At 48.7% G+C, this 24,882-nt stretch overlaps 1 protein-coding gene across 1 annotated transcript in view; it reads left to right on the top strand.

Moving 5' to 3' along the window:
• The window catches only part of LOC140209424 (protein turtle homolog A-like), a 73,970-nt gene that overhangs the window by 39,137 nt on the left and 9,951 nt on the right, over nucleotides 1–24,882 (top strand). The window contains exons 7-11 of the mRNA XM_072277671.1: nucleotides 2,346–2,425; nucleotides 5,503–5,650; nucleotides 5,991–6,102; nucleotides 6,590–6,765; nucleotides 11,896–12,140. Of these exons, the coding sequence (XP_072133772.1) occupies nucleotides 2,346–2,425; nucleotides 5,503–5,650; nucleotides 5,991–6,102; nucleotides 6,590–6,765; nucleotides 11,896–12,140 (761 nt within the window). The remainder of the gene's footprint in view (nucleotides 1–2,345; nucleotides 2,426–5,502; nucleotides 5,651–5,990; nucleotides 6,103–6,589; nucleotides 6,766–11,895; nucleotides 12,141–24,882) is intronic.

Genomic DNA, 24,882 nt, shown 5'->3' with positions numbered 1-24,882 from the left:
GTCATCTGCCAACCATCCTCCTGTCTGCCCACCATCTTCCCACCAACCTGCCCTCTGCCCACCATCTCCCCACCAACCTGCCCTCTGCCAACCATCTGCCATTTGATTTAAGATGGCACTGGTGAACCTCTGCGAATTCTGGCTGGTGGTTAATTAAACAAGGAAAACAACTAAGTACTTTGTTAACCACACTTTCTCTGGCAAGCGATCATCACAATAGTCTGTAACTTCCCTTTGGGCTTGGAGGCAATTCGATGTGACGGAACCGAGGTGAGGTGAAGTGGCAGAATCGAGGCAAGATGAGGTGACAGGCCCGGCACCGAGAGCATGGAAGAGCATGAAAGATCGGGCACAGTCCTAATCGAAACCATGGGGTACAGGTGCCAGACGCGGCTGAGCACAATCTACGGACAGAGAGTTACAGGCCGAATTGAAGCCACTGGTCCAGGTGCCAGACGTGACTGCAGATGATCTATGGATGGAGATTTACAGAAGAATTGAAGTGGTGAGGTCCAGTGTATCCAAGAAACAGAGCCTGTTGTTCGGACGGAGATTTAACCACAGGGCCAGATAGAAAAGGTCAGGTTGTTGAGGCCCGAGGCAAGGCTTGGGCTGCCTCAGATCGCTGCTCAAAGCAGCAGAACCCGATGTTGGGATGGAGAGTTACACGCTGACCCAGATTGGAAACGTCAGGGTGTCAGAAAGGTCTGGGTGACGGGGACCGAGGTGAGGTTCGGGCTGATTAAGATCGCTGCTCCACAATGTTTACATGGCTCTACACTAAAGTATGGGACTCTCTTGCAGACCTCAGTTCAGAAATACGACTGGCTTGCAGTTACTGTTTACATGATGGATTGTTTCTATTGCACATTGAGTATTCGACGGTCTTTTTATGGGTTATTTTATTCTTTTATTTTCTAATGGATCTGATGTGGTTTTTTATTCTCTGCACATTGAATGTTAGGTTTTTTTTGGTTTATTTGTGTCATGGCTGCCTGTAAGGAGACAAATATCAAGGTTGTATAATGTATACATAGTTTGATAATAAATATACTTTGAACCCCATGTACATGCCATCTCCCCACCATCCTCTCATCTGCCAACCATCTCACCATCTCCCTACTGCCCAGTCATGTCCCCAGTCTCCCTGTCTCCCCACTGTCTCCCAGTCACTCACCATCTGTCCATCTGCTCACCATCTCCAATCTCCCTGTCATCTCCCCATCTCTCCATCTCCCACACTCCCCCTCCCAGTCACTTCCCATCTCCCCACTCTCTCCCTCCCAGTCACTCACCACCTGTCCACCTGCTCACAATCTCACCATCTCTTCATCTCCCTATTTCATTATTTTTTCTCTTTCTCACTCCACATCCCCTCTCTTACTCCAGTATCATCTCTCTCACACTCCAATCCCCTCTCTCAATCCTCATCGCCCCTCTCAATCCAACATCAGCCCTCTCACTCCCCCATCCCACTATCACACACCCTTCCCTCTGTCAATTTTCCGTCCCTCCCTCTTTCCCCATCCCCTTTCTCACTCCCTGCCCACTCTCTCATTACCCCATCCCTCTCTCACCCCAATATTGTCTCTTTCACTCCCCCATTCTCCTCTCTCACTCCCCATCCCCTCTCTCACTGCTCCATAGCCCCTCACTTCAACTCATTCCCCATTCCTTGACACTCTTTTTTTTCTATTCTCTTTGGACCCTCCCTTTCCTCCCATCTTCCCACTCCCTTAAACACACCCTCTCACATTCCTCCCTCGTCTCTATCTTCCTTCCAACCACTACCCTCTCCTGCCCTCCCCTTTCTCCTTATTTTCCCCATTCCTTCATATCTCTACAACCTCCGACAGCTGCCTGGTTGGTCTCTGGATGATGAGGGGGCGATTGTGATCGATACAGTGGACTCCACAGCTCTAGGGAACTACAGCTGCCCTCCATACAACAGCCTGGGGACCATGGGGAGCTCTACATCCACCCACATCGTACTGAAGGTCTGAATCTGTTGTCCCCTCATCCACCCACCTTTACCCCCACCACAACACTACTCCCTCTTCCGTCATCCTTACTCCTACCCCTCCCTACCCTGCCACTCCTTGTCCTTCCCCATTCCCACCCCTCTCCCTCCCCACCCGCTTTCTCCACTGCTAACCTCTGCCCCCCCTTCCATGGCACACCCATCGCAACTCTCCCCCTCCCACCTCACCCCACTCACTACACCCCCTTCCATCTCTGTCCCCAACATGGTACTCACCTCATGCAGTCACTCTCCCTCTCACTCCCTCCTCCATCGCACCCTCCGCAACTCCCCACCCAACTGAACTCTCAGTCTTTGTCCTCAGGACCCGCCGAAGTTTGTCAAGAGACCAGCGAGGCGCTACCAGGAGGAGGTGGGGCAGGAACTGAGGATTGGCTGTTCAGCGTCAGGAGATCCACAGCCCAGGATCAGCTGGAGAAAGGTGGGGGAGAGCGGAGAGAGGGAGGGAGAGAGGGAAACGAAAGAGACAGACAGAGTCAGAGAGAGAGAAAGACTGAGATACAGACAGAGAGTGAGCAAGAGACTGAAAGAGAAAGAGAGATCGAGAGAGAGGGGGAGACAAACAGAGAGAGAGGGAGCAGGACAGAGAGTGAGAGAGATGGAGAGAGATAGAGAGGCAGAAAGAGAGACAGAGAATTGAATTGAATTGACTTTATTTCTTACATCCTTCACATACATGAGGAGTAAAAATCTTTACGTTATGTCTCCATCTAAATGTGCTATGTGTAATCATAGTAATTTATAATAATTTATAATAAATAGAACAGTCAATGTAACATAGAGTACAGAAATCAGCGTGAGTTCATCAGTCTGATGGCCTGGTGGAAGAAGCTGTCCCGGAGCCTGTTGGTCCTGGCTTTTATGCTGCGGTACCGTTTCCCAGATGGTAGCAGCTGGAATAGATTGTGGTTGGGTGACTCGGGTCCCCAGTGATCCTACAGTCCCTTTTTACACCCTGTCCTTGTAAGTGTCCTGGATCATGGGAAGTTCACATCTACAGAGTCCTGCGATTAAGGGAGGTACAGTTCCCATACCAGGCAGTGATGCAGCCAGTCAGGATGCTCTCAATTGTGCCCCTGTAGAAAGTTCTTAGGATTTGGGGGCCCATGCCAAACTTCCTCAACCGTCTGATGTCTTTTTCACCACACAGTTGGTGTGTACAGTCCACGTGAGGTCTCCGGTGATGTGGATGCTGAGGAACTTAAAGCTGTTTACCCTCTCAACCCCAGATCCATTGGTGTCAATAGGGGTTAGCCTGTCTCCATTCCTCCTGTAGTCCACAACAAGTTCCTTTGTTTTTGCAACATTGAGGGAGAGGTTGTTTTCTTGACACCACAAGAAAGAGAGAGGAGAGAGAGACAGAGGGAGATGGAGAGAGAGGAAGTGAGAAGAGGATGCAGAGGGGAGAAGGGGTGATGGAGCAGGGGAGGGTGCTATCGGAGGAGTATGTGCACTGTAAGGTGTGCAGTGGAGAGATGGAGAAGTGTGTGCATTGCCAGGGCTACGGAAGTGGGGAGGATAGGTGTGTGCACTGCAAGCAATGCAGTGGGAGAGGAGTGGAGTGGGCACTGTGGGGTAGAGGGGACGTGGAGAGTGTGTTGGGGAGAGGAGGGTGTGATGGGAGTGTGAAGTGGAGTGGGCGCTGCGAGGGGTAGGGGGAGAGAGGACGGTGTAATTCATGAGAGGAGGGGCAAAAGAAAAGGGGTATCTGATAACAACACACATCAAAGTTGCTGGTGAACGCAGCAGGCCAGGCAGCATCTCTAGGAAGAGGTGCAGTCGACGTTTCAGGCCGAGACCCTTCGTCAGGACTAACTGAAGGAAGAGCTAGTAAGGGATTTGAAAGTTGGAGGGGGAGGGGGAGATCCAAAATGATAGGAGAAGACAGGAGGGGGAGGGATGGAGCCAAGAGCTGGACAGGTGATAGGCAAAAGGGGATACGAGAGGATCATGGGACAGGAGGTCCAGAAAGAAAGACAAGTGGGGGGGGGGACCCAGAGGATGGGCAAGGGGTATATTCAGAGGGACAGAGGGAGAAAAAGGAGAGAGAGAGAGAGAAAGAATGTGTGTATAAAAATAAGTAACAGATGGGGTACGAGGGGGAGGTGGGGCATTAGCGGAAGTTAGAGAAGTCGATGTTCATGCCATCGGGTTGGAGGCTACCCAGACGGAATATAAGGTGTTGTTCCTCCAACCTGAGTGTGGCTTCATCTTTACAGTAGAGGAGGCCGTGGATAGACATGTCAGAATGGGAATGGGATGTGGAATTAAAATGTGTGGCCACTGGGAGATCCTGCTTTCTCTGGCGGCAGAGCGTAGATGTTCAGCAAAGCGGTCTCCCAGTCTGCGTCGGGTCTCGCCAATGTATAAAAGGCCACATCAGGAGCACCGGACGCAGTCTATCACCCCAGTCGACTCACAGGTGAAGTGTTGCCTCACCTGGAAGGACTGTTTGGGGCCCTGAATGGTGGTAAGGGAGGAAGTGTAAGGGCATGTGTAGCACTTGTTCTGCTTACACGGATAAGTGCCAGGAGGGAGATCAGTGGGGAGGGATGAGGGGGACGAATGGACAAGGGAGTTGTGTAGGGAATGATCCCTGCGGAATGCAGAGAGAGGGGGGAGGGAAAGATGTGCTTAGTGGTGGGATCCCGTTGGAGGTGCCAGAAGTTACGGAGAATAATATGTTGGACCCGGAGGCTGGTGGGGTGGTAGGTGAGGACCAGGGGAACCCTATTCCTAGTGGGGTGGCGGGAGGATGGAGTGAGAGCAGATGTACGTGAAATGGGTGAGATGCGTTTAAGAGCAGAGTTGATAGTGGAGGAAGGGAAGCCCCTTTCTTTAAAAAAAGAAGACATCTCCCTCGTCCTAGAATGGAAAGCCTCATCCTGAGAGCAGATGCAGCGGAGACGGAGGAATTGCGAGAAGGGGATGGCGTTTTTGCAAGAGACAGGGTGAGAAGAGGAATAGTCCAGATAGCTGTGAGAGTCAGTAGGCTTATAGTAGACATCAGTGGATAAGCTGTCTCCAGAGACAGAGACAGAAAGATCTAGAAAGGGGAGAGAGGTGTCGGAAATGGACCAGGTAAACTTGAGGGCAGGGTGAAAGTTGGAGGCAAAGTTAATAAAGTCAACGAGCTCTGCATGCGTGCAGGAAGCAGCGCCAATGCAGTCGTCGATGTAGCGAAGGAAAAGTGGGGGACAGATACCAGAATAGGCACGGAACATAGATTGTTCCACAAACCCAACAAAAAGGCAGGCATAGCTGGGACCCATACGGGTGCCCATAGCTACACCTTTAGTTTGGAAGAAGTGGGAGGAGCCAAAGGAGAAATTATTAAGAGTAAGGACTAATTCCGCTAGACGGAGCAGAGTGGTGGTAGAGGGGAACTGATTAGGTCTGGAATCCAAAAAGAAGTGTAGAGCTTTGAGACCTTCTGATAATTTCCCTCTGCTCCTTTGTAGGTGGGAGGAGGCAGTGTCAACTATCGGGTCCTCGAGGACAGGACCTTGGTGCTAAGGATGGTTTCCCGGGAGCACCACGGGCTCTGGGAATGCATTGCCAGCACTGATGTTGCCATGGTTACTAGCAATACCCTGCTCCAGGTGACAGGTCAGATGTCACTGCCCGTCCAGGCCTCTGGCAGCCACGTTCGTCAGGGTGGGGGAAGGAGGGCCTGGGGTTTGGTGAGGGGTTTTAGGGATGGGGGGGTGGTTCATTCAGTTTGCAGAGGGGGGGCCACGGTTGGAGGGGGGGATGAATTCTCTGTTTGAGGAGGGGTAGAGGTTTACATAGAGGTTGCAAAGGGCTTGCGGAGAGGTGGATCCTGTGATTTGGGAGGTGGGGGGGGAGGTCAGTGTTTGGGAGAGTGGTACTCATGCTCTGGGGAGGTGGGTTGGAGATGGCTCCAGGGTCAGGTGGGATTAACTCTGCCCTTTGACCATTGCCCCAGGGACCAGCCCTCACCCGCCTACTGAGCTAACGGTTAGTGCTGGGAGTTTCGGAGTGAACGTCTCTTGGTGTCCTGGCTTCGACGGAGGTCACCAGCAGCACTTCTCTGTCTGGTAAGGCATGGGACAGGAGCAGTGAAGGTGTGTGGGTAGGTGGTGGACACTGCTCGGGGCTTGTCAGCCTCAAACTGTCAGTGGGGGAGATCTGGGGTCCTATGATTCAGTGACTTATGATTTAGTGGGGGCCAATGCTGCTGTTGACCTTTCACCCTGCCTTTGAGCCTCGGTGTGGACAACTTTACAGCTCTCACCACCCACCGTTCCCTGTGGGCTGAGGTTAGGCCTGAGCAGTACTGTGTGACCTGCTGGCTGAGCGATGGCTCCTTGGATGGTCTGATGCACCAGTTAGGGCAATACTTGTCATTGTACACTTGTCCATCTGAATGCAGGGATGAGGTGAGGATTAGAACCCAATCTCTCTCTCTCTCCCTCAACTTCTCTCCCCCCTCTCTCTACTCGGTCCTCTCATTTTTCATTCCATTTGTCTCTTGCCCTCGTGCTATGTCCCTCTTTCACACGTTCTCCCCTTCCCCTCCCTCAGGTTTCGTCAGGCGGCTCCCCAACCCCATGACTGGGTTTACCGGAAGGTTCCACTGGGTGCCTCCTGGCTGTGGGTGGAGGGTCTGTGGCCAGAGACGTGCTACCAGTTCAGCGTGTTAGCCCAGAGTGAGCACGGTAGCAGCCTCTTCAGTGAGATCGTCACAGCCTGGACCCTGAGTAAGTACTGACCCCTGACCCTGGACCCGCATCCTGACCTCGGTCTCACGCTGACCCTATACTGACCTCTGATCTAGCCAGCTCAGCTCCATCTGTTCTCAGTCCTACTGACCGCTGACCCCTGGCCCCATGCTGACCTAGCCCTGTGACGAACTCCATCGCTCTGCTTAAATTTGTGGATGACACAACAGTAGCTGGCCTCATCAACAATGATGAGCTGGGGTTCAGCGAGGAAGTGGAGCAGCTAGCGGACTAGAGTGAGAAGAACACCCTAAGCCTGAACGTGGAGAAGACCAAGGAGATCAAGAAGGTGCAGATGAACAATTCCCCTCTGCAAATGCATGGCTCCTCCGTAGAAAGTGCACCATTCCTGGGAGTTCAGATCATGGTTGACCTCACCTGGTCCCTTAATATTACCTCCCTGAACAAGAAGGCAGAGTAGCACCTCCATTTCCTAAGAATTAGAATTTAGAATTTATTTAAATCTTACATCCATCCCACAACACGAGGGAGTAAAAATCTTTGCATTATGACTCCACTGCAATGTACAGACATGAATTTACGGGTCTAGTGACTTGTAGAAAGAAGCTGTCCCGTAGCCTGTTGGTCTCGCAGTTTTAATGCTGTGGTACTGTTTGCCAGACGAAAGCAGCTGAAACAGTTTATGGTTGGGGTGACTGGTGTCCCCAATGATCTTCCAGCTGCTGTTTCTTTATACACCTGCTGCTGTAAATGTCCTCAATGGAGGGAAGTTTACACCCACAGATGTGCTGGGCTGTCTGTACCACTCTCTGCAGTGCCCAGCCATCAAGGTTGGTGCAGTTCCTGTACCAGACGGTGATACAGCCAGTCAGGATGATCCCAATGGTGCCCTGTAGAAGGTCTTGAGGATTTGGGGGCTCATGCCAAACTTCTTCAGTCGCCTGAGGTGGAAGAGACGCTGTTATGCTTTTTTTGCCACAAAGCCAGTATGTACAGTCCAGGTGAGATCATTGGTATTGTATACATCGAGGAACTTGTAACTACTCACCCTCTCAACTGTAGACCATTGACATTGATCGGGGCAAGCCTGTCTCCGTACTTCCCGTAATCCACAATCAGCTCTTTTGTTTTTTAGATATTGAGGGAGAGGTTGTTACCTTGGCCCACCGTGTCAGGGTGTCAACTTCTCCTCTGTCGGGTGTCTCATCACTGCTAGAAATGCCAATCAAAGTCATGTCATCTGTGAATTTGATCAGCAGATTAGAGCTGTATGTGACAGTACAGTCATGGGTGTAAGGGGTGGAGAGAAGGGGACACATAACACGATACGGGGCACCCGTGTTGAGGATCAGAGAGGCAGAGGTGAGGGAGCCTATCCCTACCACTTGTCGGTGATCCAATAGGAGGTCTCGGATCCAGCTGCACAAGGCAGGGTGCAGCCGAGGTCTCTGAGCTTCCTAACATCTCTGGAGGGAATTAGGGTGTTAAATGCTGAACTGTAGTCCAGGAACAGCATTCTAACATATGCATCCCTGTTCTCCAGGTGAGTGAGGATGGTGTGTAGTTCTGTGACTATGGTGTCATCAGTCACCGTCATAGCCAGATTACAAACCCAGCACCCAAGTGCCCTCATTACCATCTCGGGTGACTTCAACCATGTTACCATGGCTAGAACACTGCCCAACTTCACGCAGTATGTGAGCTGTACAACCAGAGGGGAGAGGACTCTGGATTTGATGTAGGCTAACGTTAAGGATGCATACAGCTCCTCTCCCCTCCCCCCACTGGGAAGGTCAGATCACAACCTGGTGCATCTAAAACCCTGCTACGTGCCTCTGGTGAAGAGTAAACCTGCAACCTCGGGGACAGCGAGGAAATGGTCGGAGGAGGCTTATGAGGCGCTCCAGGGTTGTTTTGAGGTGACAGACTGGCAGGCACTCTGTGAGCCACATGGAGAGGATATTGATGGGCTCACAGAATGCATCACTGATTACATCAACTTCTGTGTGGACTGCAATGTTCCGACAAGAGCTATCCTTTGTTATTCAAATAACAAGCCATGGGTAACAAAGGACATTAAGGACATCCTGAATGCTAAAAAGAGGGCGTTTAGAGATGGAAATAGGGAGGAGCTGAGGGCAATACAGAGGGACCTGAAAGCCAGGATCAGGGAGGCTAAAGACAGGTACAGAAGGAAGCTTGAGTGGAAACTCTAGCAGAACAACATGAGAGAGGTCTGAAGTGGGATGAGGACATCACTGGGTTCCGGCAAACTAGCAACAGAGGAGCGGAAGGCAGTGTGGACAGGGCCAACGAACTTAACCTGTTCTTTAACAGATTTGACATTGTGACCCCTGCCCATCCCCCACATGAGTCATCTGTTTTCGGCCCCCAACCAACACATATTCCACTCTCCCCTCCTACCCCTCCTCACAGTCCCCCACCCTGCTCTCATGACTATACCCCTTCCCCACACGAAACCACCACGGTGGGCTTCACAGCTGAACAGGTGAGAAGACAGCTGAAACGTCTCAACCCAAGCAAGGCTGCAGGACCGGATGGTGTCAGTACCAGGGTGCTCAAAGCCTGTGCCCCTCTGCTACGTGGAGTACTTCGCCATGTATTCAACCTGAGCCTGAGGCTCCAGAGGGTTCCTGTGCTGTGGAAGACGTCCTGCCCCGTCCCTGTGCCGAAGACGCCGCGCCCCAGCGGCCTCAATGACTACAGACCGGTATTAGATCCCCTCCAGTTCGCCTACCAGCCCCGACTAGGAGTTGAGGATGCCATCGTCTACCTGCTGAACCGTGTCTACGCCCACCTGGACAAGCCAGCGAGCACTGTGAGGGTCATGTTCTTTGACTTCTCCGGTGCGTTCAACACCATCCGCCCTGCTCTGCTGGGGGAGAAGCTGACAGCGATGCAGGTGGATGCTTCCCTGGTGTCATGAATTCTTGATTACCTGACTGGCAGACCACAGTATGTGTGCTTGCAACACTGTGTGTCCGACAGAGTGATCAGCAGCACTGGGGCTCCACAGGGGACTGTCTTGTCTCCCTTTCTCTTCACCATTTACACTTCGGACTTCAACTACTGCACAGAGTTTTGTCATCTTCAGAAGTTTTCTGATGACTGCCATAGTTGGGTGCATCAGCAAGGGAGATGAGGCTATGGTAGGAAACTTTGTCACATGGTGTGAGCAGAATTACCTGCAGCTTAATGTGAAAAAGACTAAGGAGCTGGTGGTAGACCTGAGGAGAGCTAAGGTACCGGTGACCCCTGTTTCCATCCAGGGGGTCAGTGTGGACATGGTGGAGGATTACAAATACCTGGGGATACGAATTGACAATAAACTGGACTGGTCAAAGAACATTGAGGCTGTCTACAAGAAGAGTCAGAGCCATCTCTATTTCCTGAGGAGACTGAGGTCCTTTAACATCTGCCGGATGATGCTGAGGATGTTCTACGAGTCTGTGGTGGCCAGTGCTATCATGTTTGCTGTTGTGTGCTGGGCAGCAGGCTGAGGGTAGCAGATACCAACAGAATCAACAAACTCATCCGTAAGGCCAGTGACGTTGTGGGGATGGAACTGGACTCTCTGACGGTGGTGTCTGAAACGAGGATGCTGTCTAAGTTGCATGCCATCTTGGTCAATGTTTCCCATCCTCTACATAATGTACTGGGTGGGCACAGGAGTACATTCAGCCAGAGACTCATTCCACCGAGATGCAGCACTGAGCGTCATAGGAAGTCATTCCTGCCTGTGGCCATCAAACTTTACAACTTCTCCCTTGGAGGGTCAGACACCCTGAGCCAGTAGGCTGGTCTTGGACTTATTTCCTGGCATAATTTACATATTACTAGTTAACTAATTATGGTTTTATTACTAGTTATTATTTACGGTGGAACTGTAACAAAAACCAATTTCCCCCGGGATCAATAAAGTATGACTCTGACTAGACCGGTTCCATCGGTAGGCGAATTGTAGGGATCCGGTGTGGGTGGTAGCATGTTTCAGATGTAATCTTTAACCAGCTTCTCAAAGCATTTGCTTATTACTGAGGTGAGTGCGACAGGGCGCCAATTGTTCAGGCAATGAGACTGAGGCAAGCGAGGCTCCCACCGCCCTCCCATCTTACACTGAGAGTGCCCTTCTGGGATGGGAGCAGTCCAGAAGTCCCTACAAAGGACTGTGAGAACGGCTAAGAGGATCATAGGAGTCTCTCCACCAACTATCAGAGACATTTATCAGGGGCGTTACGTACACAGATCCCTTAGTTTTATAAGGAATCCCACCCATCCATCCAGCATCCCTTTGACTCTCTACTGTCAGGCAGGAAGGAGACTATGATGCATAAAGACAAGGACGGTCAGGGTGGGAAACAGTTTCTTCCCTCAGGCCATTCGGCTACTGAAATCTCTGCCGCATCATATTCAAAGTGTCATGGTTAATCTGCTCTGTATCTTATTTATGTATAATTCATCTGTAGTTTTTATCCTTACTATCATAAACTATTGTGAGTTATATGTGTGTTATTTGCATTACTGTGCTTTACACTCTGGTCTGGAGCAACGTCTTGTTTGACAGTATACACATATATAGGTAAATGTCAATAAATTTGACTTGATTTAGTTCAATTCCATGTTAATTCCTGACTCTTAATCCCACATTGACCTTTACCCCTCCTGACTCCTCCAAAACATTGCTCAGCTTTGACCATCTGTGACCTGCACTGACTCATGATTCTGACCGCTCATCCGACCCTGGACCTCTCAAGGAACATTCCTGCGCTGATCCTGGGCTCTAATCTCTAACCCCGAGCTGATCTCTTCACCCTCTGACTCCCTTTTCACCCCTGACCTATCTGTGATAGGACCATGACCTCTGAACCTAGAATACCACTGGCCTAACGCTATGTTTTCTAATAGCTAATGTCACACTGACCATTCTGTCTCTTGATCCTGAGTCCTGACCTTTGACTTCTGACCTCCAGCCCTTGTTGAACCTTGAACCCATGCTGACCCTCAGCTACAATTCTCTGGCCCCTGCAAGAAATGTGAGATTTCCAAATGCAGACCCGACATTCATAACTGACCAGTAATACGAAGAGGTCACTCCTAAGCTGTCTAATGCTCTTCCACCCCCAACAGATATTCCCATGGCAACAAGCCCACCTCGGCCTCCGGTGATGGAGGGACTTCACCTCCTCCCACCCAGATCCCCTACGGCCAATTGGACACAGCATGGCATCTTACTGCGCTGGAAACCACCCCTTCCCCCTTCACTGACTCCCACCACCTACCTCTTGGAGTCCTGGACAGAGAGTGGCTGGAGACTGATGCAAAGCACCATCCCAGCTACCCAAGAGAAGCTTCTGCTGAGCAGTCTGGTCAAGGTGAGAGAGTGGGGAGGGAGTTGAAGGATGGATGTGGGGGGATAGAGGGAGAGAGGGAGAGAGGAATGCAGAGAGAGAGACAGGAACGTGGAAAGATGGAGAGAGAGAAAGGGGGAGGGAGATGGATGTGGAGGGGAGAGAGATTGAGAGAGAGGATAGGGAGAGATATGGAGAGAGGAAGGTAGAGGGAGAGAGAGAGGAGAGAGATGGAGAGATGAGGGAGAGAGGAGAGAGAGGGGAGGGAGAGTGATGGAAAGAGGGGGAAAGGGTAAATGGAGAGAGACAGGCAGGGAAAAAGAGAGGGGAGAGAGAGGGAGAGAGAGGGAAGAGAGATGGAGGGAGGGAGAAATGGAGAGAGGGTGGGGGAAAGAGTGAAATTATGAGGTGGAGGAGAGGAGGAATGGAGAGAGATAAAGGAGGAGAGATGGAAGCAATTTAGAGAAGGGTAGAAGGAAAGAGTGTTTTTAGAAAGAGAGAGAAATGTAATTATAGAATTTTGAAACAGTTATGGAAAAAGATAGCGCTGATCCCAGGTAAAAGTCCTACTTTGGAGCGAGGCTACTTTTGATTATGGGAGGCTGCATGCAGATAAACGGGGGTCTTAGGGTGAGATAGGGTGAATTCAGGGCTGACACGTTCCTGCAGAATGAAAAGCAAGGCTGTCAGGATGAGGGAAGCCTGGTTGACAAGGGATATTGAGGCTCATGTCAAGAAAAAGGAGACCTGGGTCAGGTACAGGCAGCTGGGAACAAGTGAATTCCTGCAGGAAAATGTGGGATGTAGGAGTACCCTTATGAGGGGAATCAGGAGGGCGGAAGGGGGTATCCCTGATATATTGTTTTCAGAGATTCTACAAGTACATTATGATCAAAGTGCTACAAGGGCAATGGGTTCCTTATGGATCAATATGGTTGTCTGTACATGAAACCACAGGAGATGGGTAAGGTCTTAGATTTACAAAATACACGTGGACTAAGATGTTAACTGTCCTGTGCTATCATCAGTGGGATCATCAGTTGATCTGCCACCTGTCTTCAGGAGTTTCGGCCCGCTTATGATCAAGACTCCCTCGAGGTGGTGGGCCAGCAGTGCTAAAGCACCACCTCCCACTGGTGAGCTTAAAAACTTGGCATCTGCCTCTATCAGAGTTGTTGGTCACTTCCATCCAACAGATAGTCTGCTCTTCAGGTGTCTATGCAACTACTGAAGGGTTTGCAAGATATGTATACACTGTCTGATTATCTGCCCCTCTGGACATACTTGGTCCACACCCATGCTGATCCTTTCTCTGCTGCCTCAGCTACAGCCCTGCTGGTTGACTTGATCTCTCTTCTAGTGAAGCCAAGGTCACGCAGCCACTTCTGGAGAGTGAACACAATAAACCCACGGCAGCCTACTTCGAGTGGATAGCATGAGACCTTCCACCCTCTGTCTCTGCACTCTGAACTTAATTCTGCATACTTGGTTAACTTGCGCTCATGGGCTTCATCGATGTTGTCTTCCCAGGGGACTGTGAGTTCACCAATAACCACTTCTCTACTGGTGTCAGACCATACGATTATATCTGGATGCAATGTGGTGAAAGCTATTTGCTCCGGGAAACTGCCTTTCCCATCCAGATCAGCCTTGACACACAAATCATTGGCTGAAGAAAGTATGCTTGGTCGTGAGCCTGCGCTGTACACCCTTGACTTGGAGCCTTCTTTCACAAATGATAAGCGATGTTCTGTGCAGCATGGGGCATGAGATAAGTTGTGCTGCAGTACTCTCTGCTCAACCACTTCTGTTACAACTTTGAGAATGTTGTTATGTCTCCACGTGTACATGCCGCTGGAAAGATTGACTCTGCATGCACTCAAGATATGTTGAAGTGTTTCCTTCTCGCCACAAGCAGCACACCTGTCTGTCTTATCTTCATACCAGGTGCTGAGGCTGGCAGGTGTTGGGAGCAGATCGTACGCTGCTCTGCATAGAAAAGAAATGCGGAGCGGTTCCATCTGCCACAGAACATTCCAAGATAGGTGTCGTTGTTCAACACTTTCCCACCGGGTCCAAGCCCCTTGTTTGGCCAGGCCAGCTGTTTTAGCTAACCTCTTCTACCTCTCGTATTGCTTGTGTTACAAGCTCACGGCGCTCCTTACCTGTAGAAGATGACCACCACTTGTGGATTGTCCATCCAAGTCCCTGGCGGCCTAGCTGGATAGCCCCAACCGTCTCCTTGTGCTTCAATCTGGACTCTGCCTCATCAACTGCTACACGGGCTGACCACTTCCTGCCTGATCTCACACCCGGCTGGGTGTTCTTGATGACAGGGTCTTTTGAGTCTCGAAGCATCAAGAATGATCTTACCTTGGCTACCTTGACCTCCTCAACAAGGGATTGCACTGGGATGGTAAGCTTTGTCTGGCTACTGTGGATTGTAACAGTGGTGAGGCTGCTCGGTACTCCAAGCCACTTCTTCACATACTTGTTGATCTTCCGTTCCATTGCCTCAACATGGGACATTGCCACTTCATAGACAGTTAGTGGCCACATTATCCGTGGCATCAGTCCGTACTGCCAGCACCACAACTTCAACTTGCCAGGTAAGCCACACTCGTCAACAGACGTTAGACCTCTGCTGATCTGTTCTCCTGTTTCTTGAACCCTCTTAGTGTCTCTCAGCTCCTCTGTGTACCATCGCCCGAGGCTCTTAACTGGTTGGTCCTGAATGGATGGAATCTCCTCTCCACAAAGGGTGAAATGAAAGTCAACCAGCTTTCCTCTCCTAACAACAAGGCTCCTTGACTTCTTGGTCTTGAACTTCATTTTTCCCCAATCCATTAGCTCCTCGAGTCTAGATAGTACATTTTCCACTGCCTCCGTGCTGGGACCCAAAAGGGTAAGGTCATCCATGAACGCTCGTATTAGTAGTAACTCCCCTCCACCATCAAGTGCGACACCTGGTCCCACTGATTCTGCAGCCCTCACAATGACCTCCATGGCTAACACAAAAAGGATGGGTGAAATTGCACATTCCATTGGGATTACAACATCCAAGCTCTGCCACCTAGTTGTAAACTGCTGAGTGGAAAACCTCATCCGGAAATCGTTGTAGTACTGCATAACAAAGTTCCTCACCTTAGCAGGAATCCATAGGAATTCCATCGCAAACTCAATCAGGACATGGGGAACAGAACAATATGCATTTGCCAGATCAAGCCAAACTACAGCCAGATTTCTTCTCAACCTTTTTGACTCCTGGATGGTATGCCATATCATACTAGAATGTTCAAGGCATCCTGGGAAGCCTGGTATTCCTGCCTTCTGCACAGATGTATTTACCAATCCATTTTCAATCACAAATGAAGATATTCTTTCTGCCAGATTGCCAAACATAATCTTCCCCTCTACATTCAGGAGTGAAATTGGTCAGAACTGATTCAATGTAGAAGAATTCTCTTCCTTCGGGATGTATACTCCTTCAGCCTCACTCAATGACAAAGGAACAACACCTTGTCTCCACACCACCTTTAACAATCTCCACAAGCATTTCCTCAGCTGTTCACACTTCTTGAACACCTTATACGGCACTCCATTAGGTCCTGGCACTGAGCCTGACCTTGCCTTTCTGATGAACCGTTCCACTTCTGCCAGTTTGGGTTCCGACAGATCGAACTTCACTCCCGGCTTGGTAGGCTTCACAAGCCCTGAAATGTCAAGCAAAGGAGCCTCCTGCTGTTCGTTAGAGTAAGTGCTTGCCAGGTGATCCTCAAGTTCTTGTTGAGAGATGTTAAGCTGCCCGCTCTTACCTTGTTCAAACAGTTTCTTTGTGAACTCGTGAGGGTTCTCAAAGAACGATTTTCTTGCCTTCTCTCTCTTCTTTCTCTTTTTACGTTGTGACTTTGCATGACAGAGTGATGCTAACTTTATTCGAAAATGCTCTCGGAGATCAGCAAGCCCTGGCTTGTCATCCTCACGTGCTACCTTCCACCTCTGTCTCAACGATCTAAGCTCTCTCCTCAACCTATTAATCTCCTTCTGGCGCCTGCTTGGTTGCTGTGTAGGCTTTGTTTTCTTCAACTCAACCAAACCAAACCTGTACTTTCCAACATTGTAAATCATATCGCCCATCACTTCCAACTTTCCCTTTGATGTTCCCCTGAGAGTGTTCTCCAACATCATACTGATATCCTCATCAAACACACGCCAAGCCTTCTCATCTGCCATTGCTGGCCACTTGACCTTCCTCTTCTTCTCTACCTCCTCACCACCACCATCATGCGAAGAATCTACCTGGGTGCTGTGGTCTGAAACCTGACCTGGGTTATCTCTCGTCTGACCTGGAGTATGATGACGCTCTCCAGAGCGAATCACTGTGGCTTGTGAATCAGTGGTTGAAAAGACCACATCATCTGTGCTTGGTGAAGAAATCTCATCTTCATCCACTGGGATGGAATAGCACTTCAACTTTGCTTGGTGGACTCGTAAACCTTTAATGCTGAAAAACGCTCTCCCACACCAACACACTGGACAGTCAGAGCCTCTTATCTTAGCTCTTGGTCTTTGTCTATATTGACTGTGGAGAAGGACATGAAAATCAGGGAGTTCAGGGAGGAGAACAGTGATGTCCTGGAATATGTCCACATTACAACTGAGGAGGTGCTGGCAATGTTAAAGTGCTTAGAGTTGGATAATCCCCCCAGGACATTATGAGAAGCAGAGAAGGAGTTTTCTGTGGCACTGGTGAGGTGCCAGGAGACTGTAGGGTGGCTAATATTGTGCCTTTATTGACAAAGGGAAGGTCAGGCTAGCATCAGTGATTGGAAATTTACTGCTGGAGATTCCAAGAAACAGGATCTATCTGTATTTGGAAAGGAAGGAACTGATTAGAGATAGTCAGCATGGCTTTGTGCTGCGAAGCTATGTCTCACAAATTTAACTCAGAGTTTGTGAGAGGTGTCCTGGAGAATTGCGAGGACATTGTCTACATTGACTTTAGCAAGGTCCATGACAATGTCAGATGGTGGGCTGGTCTAGAAGATGAGATGACGTGGGACACATGGTGAGCTAGCTATCTGGATGTTAAATTGGCTTGGTGCTCAGAGTTAGTGGGTGGTGATGGGGGGTGGGGGCGGGTAGAGAGTTGGTTTTCAGATTGGAGGCCTGTGACCAGTGACATGTGCTTCCCAGTATTATTACTAATTTGCATGAAAATGTAAGTGGTTAATAGTTTTTAGCTGCCACCAATATTGCTGGTATAATGGGCACTGAAGAAGGTTGTCTAAGGTTTCAGCAGGTCTTACATCATGTGGGAAAGTGGGCATAGAAAGGCAGATGGGATTTAACTCAGACAAGTGTGAAGTGATATATTTTGGTAACAGGACTTTTACACTGTAATTGGCGGGGCCACAGGGAGTGTTGTAGATCAGACGGACTGAGGGGTATAGGTACATAATTCCCTGAAAGCGGCAACACAGGGAGATGGGGTGGTGAAGAAGGCATTTGGCACACTTGCCTGCATCCAATGAGCATTGAGTCCAGGAGTTTGCACTACAGCTGTACAAGGTAATGGTGAGAATGCACCTGGAACATTGTGTGCAGTTCTAGGAAGGGTGTGATTAAGCTTGAGAGGGTGTAGGAAAGATTTACGAGGATGCTGAAGGGTTTGAGTTGTAAAGAGGGACTGGATAGGCAGGAATATTTTCTCTGGAGCAGAGGAGGTCGAGACGTGACATGACAGGGGTCTATAACATTATGACACAGGCAGGAAAGAGGAAGAGGTCCTACACAGTGAGTATTTAGAGTTAGGAAAGGCTGATGAGAAGGACATCTAAGGCTGTAATCTCTGGATTACTCCCTATGCCATGGGCTAGTGTGGGTAGGAATGGGGTAACAGCCGGATGAATGAGTGTCTGAGGAGACAGTGCGGGGGACAGGGTTTCAAATTCTTGGATCATTGGAGCCTTTTCCTGGGAAGGGGTGAATTGAACAGTACAAGAGGGTTGAGGGGTTCGCTGATGCTACTCGGGAGAGTTTAACCTAGTTTTACAGGTGGCTGGGAACCAGAGCCCCAAGTCAGTAAGGGAAGGATCGAACCAGAAGGTAGATGTCAGGGAAGGACGTGAAAAGCAAAATCGAAATAACAGGTATGTTGGGTCGGATAGTTTGAAGTTTATTGCGAGGAGTATTATGGGTAAGGGTGATGAAATTAGAGCATAGATCAGTACATGGAACTACAAAGTTGTATCCATTTCTGAAATTTGATTAAGAGAGGGGCAGGAATGCGTGATTAATATACCAGGTTTTCAAAGTGGGTGGAGTAGGACAAATTTCAAGGGCATTAGGCCACAATCAAGAAGTGTTAATTGGGATCACCTTTTCTCTGGCATGTGGGCATGTGGCCAAGTGGTTAAGGCACTCAACTAGCAACTTGAAGGTCGTGAGTTCGAGCCCCAGCCGAGGCAGCGAGTTTTATCCTTGAGCAAGGCCTCCTCTGCGACGATACTGGTGCCAAGCTGTATCGGCCCTTGCCCTTCCCTTGCACAACATCAGTGTCGTGGAGAGGGGAGACTTGCAGCATGGACAACCACAGTCTTCCATACAACCTTGCCCAGGCCTGCGCCCTGGAGAGTGAAGACTTTCCAGGTGCAGATCCATGGTCTTGCAAGACTAATGGATGCCTTTCTCTGGCAAGTCCACATCAGGCATGTAGAGGGTGTTTAAAGATCAATTGCATAGAGTACTGGAAAGGTATGTTCCTGTTAGAAAGAAAGACAAAGATGGAAAGATAAGAGAACCTTGGATGTCCAGAAAGGTGATGAATTTAGTCAAGAAGAAAAAGGAAAAGAATGTAAAGATTTGGAAGTTGGGATCAAACAAAGCACACGAGGTGTATAAAAAGCCAGAAAAGAACTAAAGGCAGGAATTAGGAAAGCCAGGAAGGGCCATGAAAAGTCCTTGGCAAGTAGGATTAAGGTGAATCCCAAGGCATTCTATACATACATCAGAGGAAGGGGTTAATGAGGGAGAGGCTGGGACCACTCAAGGATAAAGAGGGGAACATTTGCTTGGACACAGAGAATGTGTGTGAGGTACTTAATGAGTACCTTGCTTCAGTATTTCCCAAGGAAAAGGATATGAAGACCAGGAGATCAGTGTGAGTATATAAATACATTAGGGCGTTTAGATGTCAAGGAAGAGGAGGTGTTGGGCCTCCTGATAAGTATTAGGGTAGATAAGTCCCAGGATCTGGTGGGATTTATCCCACATTGTTGAAGGAGGCAAGAGGCGAGATTGCTGGGGCCTTGACCAGTATTTCTGTGTCCTCTCCAGCCGCAGACAAGGTTCCAGAGGACTGGCAAGTGGTTAATGTTGTACCTCCATTTAAGAAGGGAACAAAGGAAAATCCTGAGAACTATAGGCTGGCAAGTCTCACGTCAAGTGAAGGGAAATTGCTGGAGAAAACTCTAATGGATAGGATATGTGAGCATTTGGAAACCTGTGGCCTAAGGCTTTGTGCGTAGCTTACTCCTTATGAACTTGAGTGAGTTTTTTGACAAGGAGATGAGAGAGATTGATGAGGGTAGGACAGTAGATGTTATATACAAGGATTTTAGTAAGGTGTTTGACAAAGTCCCTCATGGGCAGCTAACCAGAAGATTAAGATGCAGGGGGCCTGCAGTGAATTGGCTGCTTGGTTTCAGAACTGGCCTGTGCACAGAAGACAGAAGATAGTGGTTGAAGGGACTTATTTGAGCTGGACGTCTGTAATTAGTGGAGTTCTGTAGGGATCTGTGCTGGGACCTCTGGTGTTCGTTATGTACTGTATATAAATGACCTGGATGAAAATGTAGATGGGTGGGTTAGTAAATTTGCAGATGATACCAAGATGGTGAAGTTGTGAATAGTGTAAAAGACAGACAAAGAATACAGCAAGACATAGACCAGTTGTAGATATGGGCTGAGAAATCGCATAGGATTATAGAAAAGTACAGGTCAGAAACAAGTCTGTGCTGAAACCATTTAAACTACTTACTTCTATCGACCTGCATCGAGACCATAGCCCTCCTTATCCCTATTATCCAGGTACCTATCCAAACTTCTCTTAAACATTGAAATCAAGCTTGCATGGAATACTTGTTTTGGCAGCTGGTTCCACACTCTCACTACCCTCTGAGTGAAGTTTTCCCTCATGTTCCCCTTAAACTTCTCACCTTTCACCCTTAAGCCATGACCTCTGGTTGTTGTCCCACCCAACCTCAGTGGAAAAAGCCTGCTTGCATTTACCCTATCTATACCCCTCTTCATTTTGTAAACTTCTATCAAATCTTTTCTCAATCTTCTATGTTCTCAAGAACACAGTCCTAACCTCTTCTATCTTTCTTTATAATTCAGGTTCTCCAGTTCTGGCAACATCCTTGTTAATTTTCCCTGCATGTATTCAACCTTGTTTGCATCTTTCCTGTAGATAGGTGACCAAAACTGCACACAATACACCACATCAGGCCTCACCTACATCTTACACAACTTCAATATAACATCCCATCTCCTGTACTCAATACGTTGATTTATGAAGGTCAATGTGCCAAAAGCTTTCTATATGACCCTATCTGCCTATGACGCCACTTTCAACGAATTATGGACCTATATTCCCAGATCCCTTTGTTCTACCAGACTCCTCAGTGTCCTACCATTCACTGTGTAGACCCACTCTGGTTGGTCCTCCGAAATGCAAAGCCTCGCACATGTCTGCATTAAATTCCATCTGCCATTTTTTAGCCCATTTTTCCAACTGAGGCAGATCCCTCTACAAGCCATGATGACCTTCCTCACTGTCCACTGCACCCCCATTTACAAATTTGCAGATCCAGTTAACCACATTATCATCCAGACCATTGATATAGATGACAAATAACGAAGGGCCCAGCACTGATCCTTGTGGCACAATCTGAGAGGAAACCTTCCACTATCACTCTCTGGCTTCTCCCACAAAGCCAATGTCTAATCCAATTTATACTTAATCTTGAATGCGGAACAAATGCACCTTTTTGACCAGCCTCCCAAGTGGGACCTTGTCAAATGCCTTACTAAAGTCCATGTAGACAACATTCACTGCCTTGTCTTCATCCACTGTCCTGGTAACTTCCTCAAAAGACTCTATAAGATTGGTTAGACATGACCTACCAGGTACGAAGTCATGATGACTATCCTTAATCAGTCCATGTTTATACAAGTGTTTATATATCCAGTCTATTAGAATATCTTCCAATAACTTTCTGACAACTGTCAGACTCACTGGCCTATAATTTCCTAGTTTATGTTTAGAGCCTTTTTTAAATAGCAGAACAACATAGGTTATCTGCCAATCCTCTAGTATGTCCCATCGTTAAGGATGGCTTAAATATCTCTGCTAGGGCCTCAGCAATTTCTGCACTTGCCTCCCGTAGGGTCCGAGGGAACACCTTGTCAGGCCCTGGGGATCTATCCACCCTGATTTGCCTCAGTGTAGCAAACACCTCCTCCTCTGTAATCTGGACAGGGTCTATGAAGTTGATGCCACTTTGCTTCGCTTCTATAGACTCCGTATCTGTCTCCCAAGTAAATACAGACGTAATGTATGCATTTAAGATCTCCCCCATTTGTTTTGGCTCCACACATGGATTACCATTCTGGTTTTCCAGAGGACCAAGTTTGTCCCTAACAGTCCCTTTGTTCTCAACACATCTGTAGAATCCCTTAAGAGTCTCCTTCCCCTTGTCTGCTAGAGCAACTTCATGATTTTTTTAGCCCTCCTGATTTTTCTTCAGTGTTCTCTTGCATTTCTTGTACATTATAAGCACCTCATTTGTTCTGGTTTGCCTGTACCTGCTATGCATCTCCTTTTTTCTCTTAACCAGGCCCTCAATTTCTCTTGAAAATCAAGGTTCCCTACACTTGTTTCCTTTACCTTTTATTCTGACAGGCAAATACAAGCTTTGTAATCTCAAAATTTCATTCTTAAAGCCCTCCCAGTTTCCAAGTACAACTATGCTAGAAAACAGCTTGTCCCAATACACACTTGCCAGATCATTTCTGATACCATCAAAATCGGCCTTTCCACAGTTTAGAATCTCAACCCGCAGACCAGACTTATCTCTTTGCATATTTACTTTGAAACTAAGAGCATTATGATCACTAGGTACAAAGTGTTCCCCTACTCAAACTTCTGCCACCTGCCCTGTCTCATTGCCTAATAGCAGATCCAGTATCAGAGGTTCTCTCGTTGGGACCTCTACATACTAATGAAGGAAACTTTCCTGAACATTTTTGACAAACTCTATCCCATCTCGTCCTTTAACAGTATGGGATTCCCAGTCAATATGTGGAAAGTTAAAATCACCTACTATAACAGCCTTGTGTTTCTCCATTGCACCCATAATGTCTCACTAGTCATATTTTCCAGTCTGTCCTGATGGAGAACTGCCATGACATTTTCCCTGTCTAGTAATGCCACCTCTCCTCCTTTAATCCCTGCTGCTCTGTCACCTCTAAAACAGAGGAACCCTGGAATATCAAGGTGCCAGTCCTGTCCTTCCTGTAACCAAGTCTCAGTAATGGCTACAACGTCGTAATTCCAGGTGTTGATCCATGTACTGAGCTCATCTGCCTTTCCTACGATACCTCTTACATTGAAATATACGCAGCTCAGGACACTAGTCATGCCATGCTCAGACTTTTGACTCCTGACTTTGTCTGAGGTCTTATCGGCATCTGCCTCCACAACCTCTCCACTCTCTGCTCCAGCACTCTGCTCCCTATCCCCCTTCAATTCTGGTTTAAACTCCATCATACAGCATTAGCAAACCTTCTAGCTGGGATATTAGTCCCCCTCCAGAGCAGGTACAAACCGTTCCTGTACAGGTCCCACCTTCAATGGAAGAGAGCCCAATGATGGAAAAATCTGATGCCCCTTCCCCTGCACCAACTCCTTAGCCATATATTAAACTGAATAATCTTCCTGGTTCTGGCCTCACTAGCACGTGGTACTGGTAGTAATTGTGAGATCACAACCCAGGAGGTATAGCACCTAACTCCCTGAACTCCCTTTGCAGAACATCATCACTCGTTCTACCCTGTCATTGGTACCCACATGGACAATGACCTTTGGCTGTTTACCCTCTCACTTAAGAATGCTGAGGACTCAATCTGAGATGTCCCAGGCCCTGGCAACATACCATCCTGGAATCTCATTCTCACCCACAGAACCTCCTGTCCGTTCCTCTAACTAACAAATCCCCTATCACCACAGTGTGCCTCTTCTCCCCCTTCCCTTCTGAGTCACAGAGGCAGACTCAGTGCCAGAGACCCAATCACTGTGACTTTCCTCTGTTAAGGTCAATCCACACCCCGCCCCACCCCCCTACAGTACCCAAAGTGATACTTTTGTTGAGGGGGACAGCCACAGGGGTACTCTGCAATGGCTCCTTAACCCCTTTCCCCTTCCCGACTGTCACCCTGTTTCCTGTGTCCTCTACCCTGGGTGTAACTACCTCTCTATAGGTTCAATCTATCATCCCTTCAGCCTCTCAAATTATCCGGAGTTCATCCAGTTCCAGCTCCAACTCCTTAACGCAGTTTGTTAGAAGCTGCAGCTGGATGCACTTCTCACAGTTGTAGTGGTCTGGGACACTGGGCGTCTCCCTGTTTCCCCACATCCCGCAAGAGGAGCATTCAACTATCCTGTCTGGCCTCTCTACTGTCTTAGCTGAGTATATGTAAAAAAGTGAAAGGAAAAAAAACTTAACCTGGAGCTTTTCCTTTTCATTACTTCCTCTGACTGAAGCCTCTCTTCACTGAAGCCTTGAAGAGCTAAAGCCTCAAGATCACCAGTCTGACTGTCCACTCAGACGACGGCCGCTGTGCTTGCCCTGTCTTCCTTTAATTTGCCCTTGCTAATCAATCTCAAACATGGATTGGTTGCTGGTCAAAACTGTATTATGCTGCCGTGACTCTCTGCTTCCTTTTCTACTCAGGCAGTGGACCTGAGTGAAATCACCTCCTCTCTGGGAGTGAGAGGGTGAGGGTGAGGGGAAGGGGAGGTGGAGAGTCAGAGGGAGAGGAAGGGTGGAGGAAGAGGGCGAGCGAGATGGAGGGGAGAGGTAGAGAGAGAGGGAGATATGGGGGGGAAGGGGGAGAAAGGGACTGGGAGAGCGGGAGAGAGGGAAGGAAGAGGGGGAGAGGGGAGTGGTAGGAAAAGGAGCAGGCAGGAGGCTGTGCTTGTCCCTGCCTTCCTTTAAGTTGCCCTTGCTAAGTAATCTCAAACGTGGATTGGTCGCTAGTCAAAGCTGTATTCTGATGCTGTGACCCGCTGATCCCTTTTTCTGCTCGGTCAGTGGACCTGAGTGAAATCCCCTTCTCAGACTTGCAGTGTCCAGATTGGTTGCTGGCCAAAGCTCAGTCAGATGGAGTTTAACCCAGATAAATGTGAGGCATTGCACCTTGGTAGGGCAAATGCATGGAGACAGCACACTGATCCTTAGTGTTGTCGCTGAGCAGAGAGATCTCGGGATCTCAATTCATAGTTCCGTGTGAGTGGCTACACAGGTCAATAATGTGGTTAAAAAGGCTTGTTTTTGTTAGTCAAGGCACTGAGTTCAAAAGAGTTCACAGGGGTGTAGCTGGTATCCGGAATGAGTTGCCAGAGGAGGGGCGGAGGCAGGAATAGGAACATTGAAGAGGCATGTGGAGGGGTATTTCAACGAGCAGGGTACAGGGGGATGTG

The sequence above is a fragment of the Mobula birostris genome, chromosome 14 (genome assembly GCF_030028105.1).
Source record: "Mobula birostris isolate sMobBir1 chromosome 14, sMobBir1.hap1, whole genome shotgun sequence".
NCBI lineage: Eukaryota > Metazoa > Chordata > Chondrichthyes > Myliobatiformes > Myliobatidae > Mobula > Mobula birostris.
This window is presented reverse-complemented; position numbering and strand designations above follow the sequence as displayed.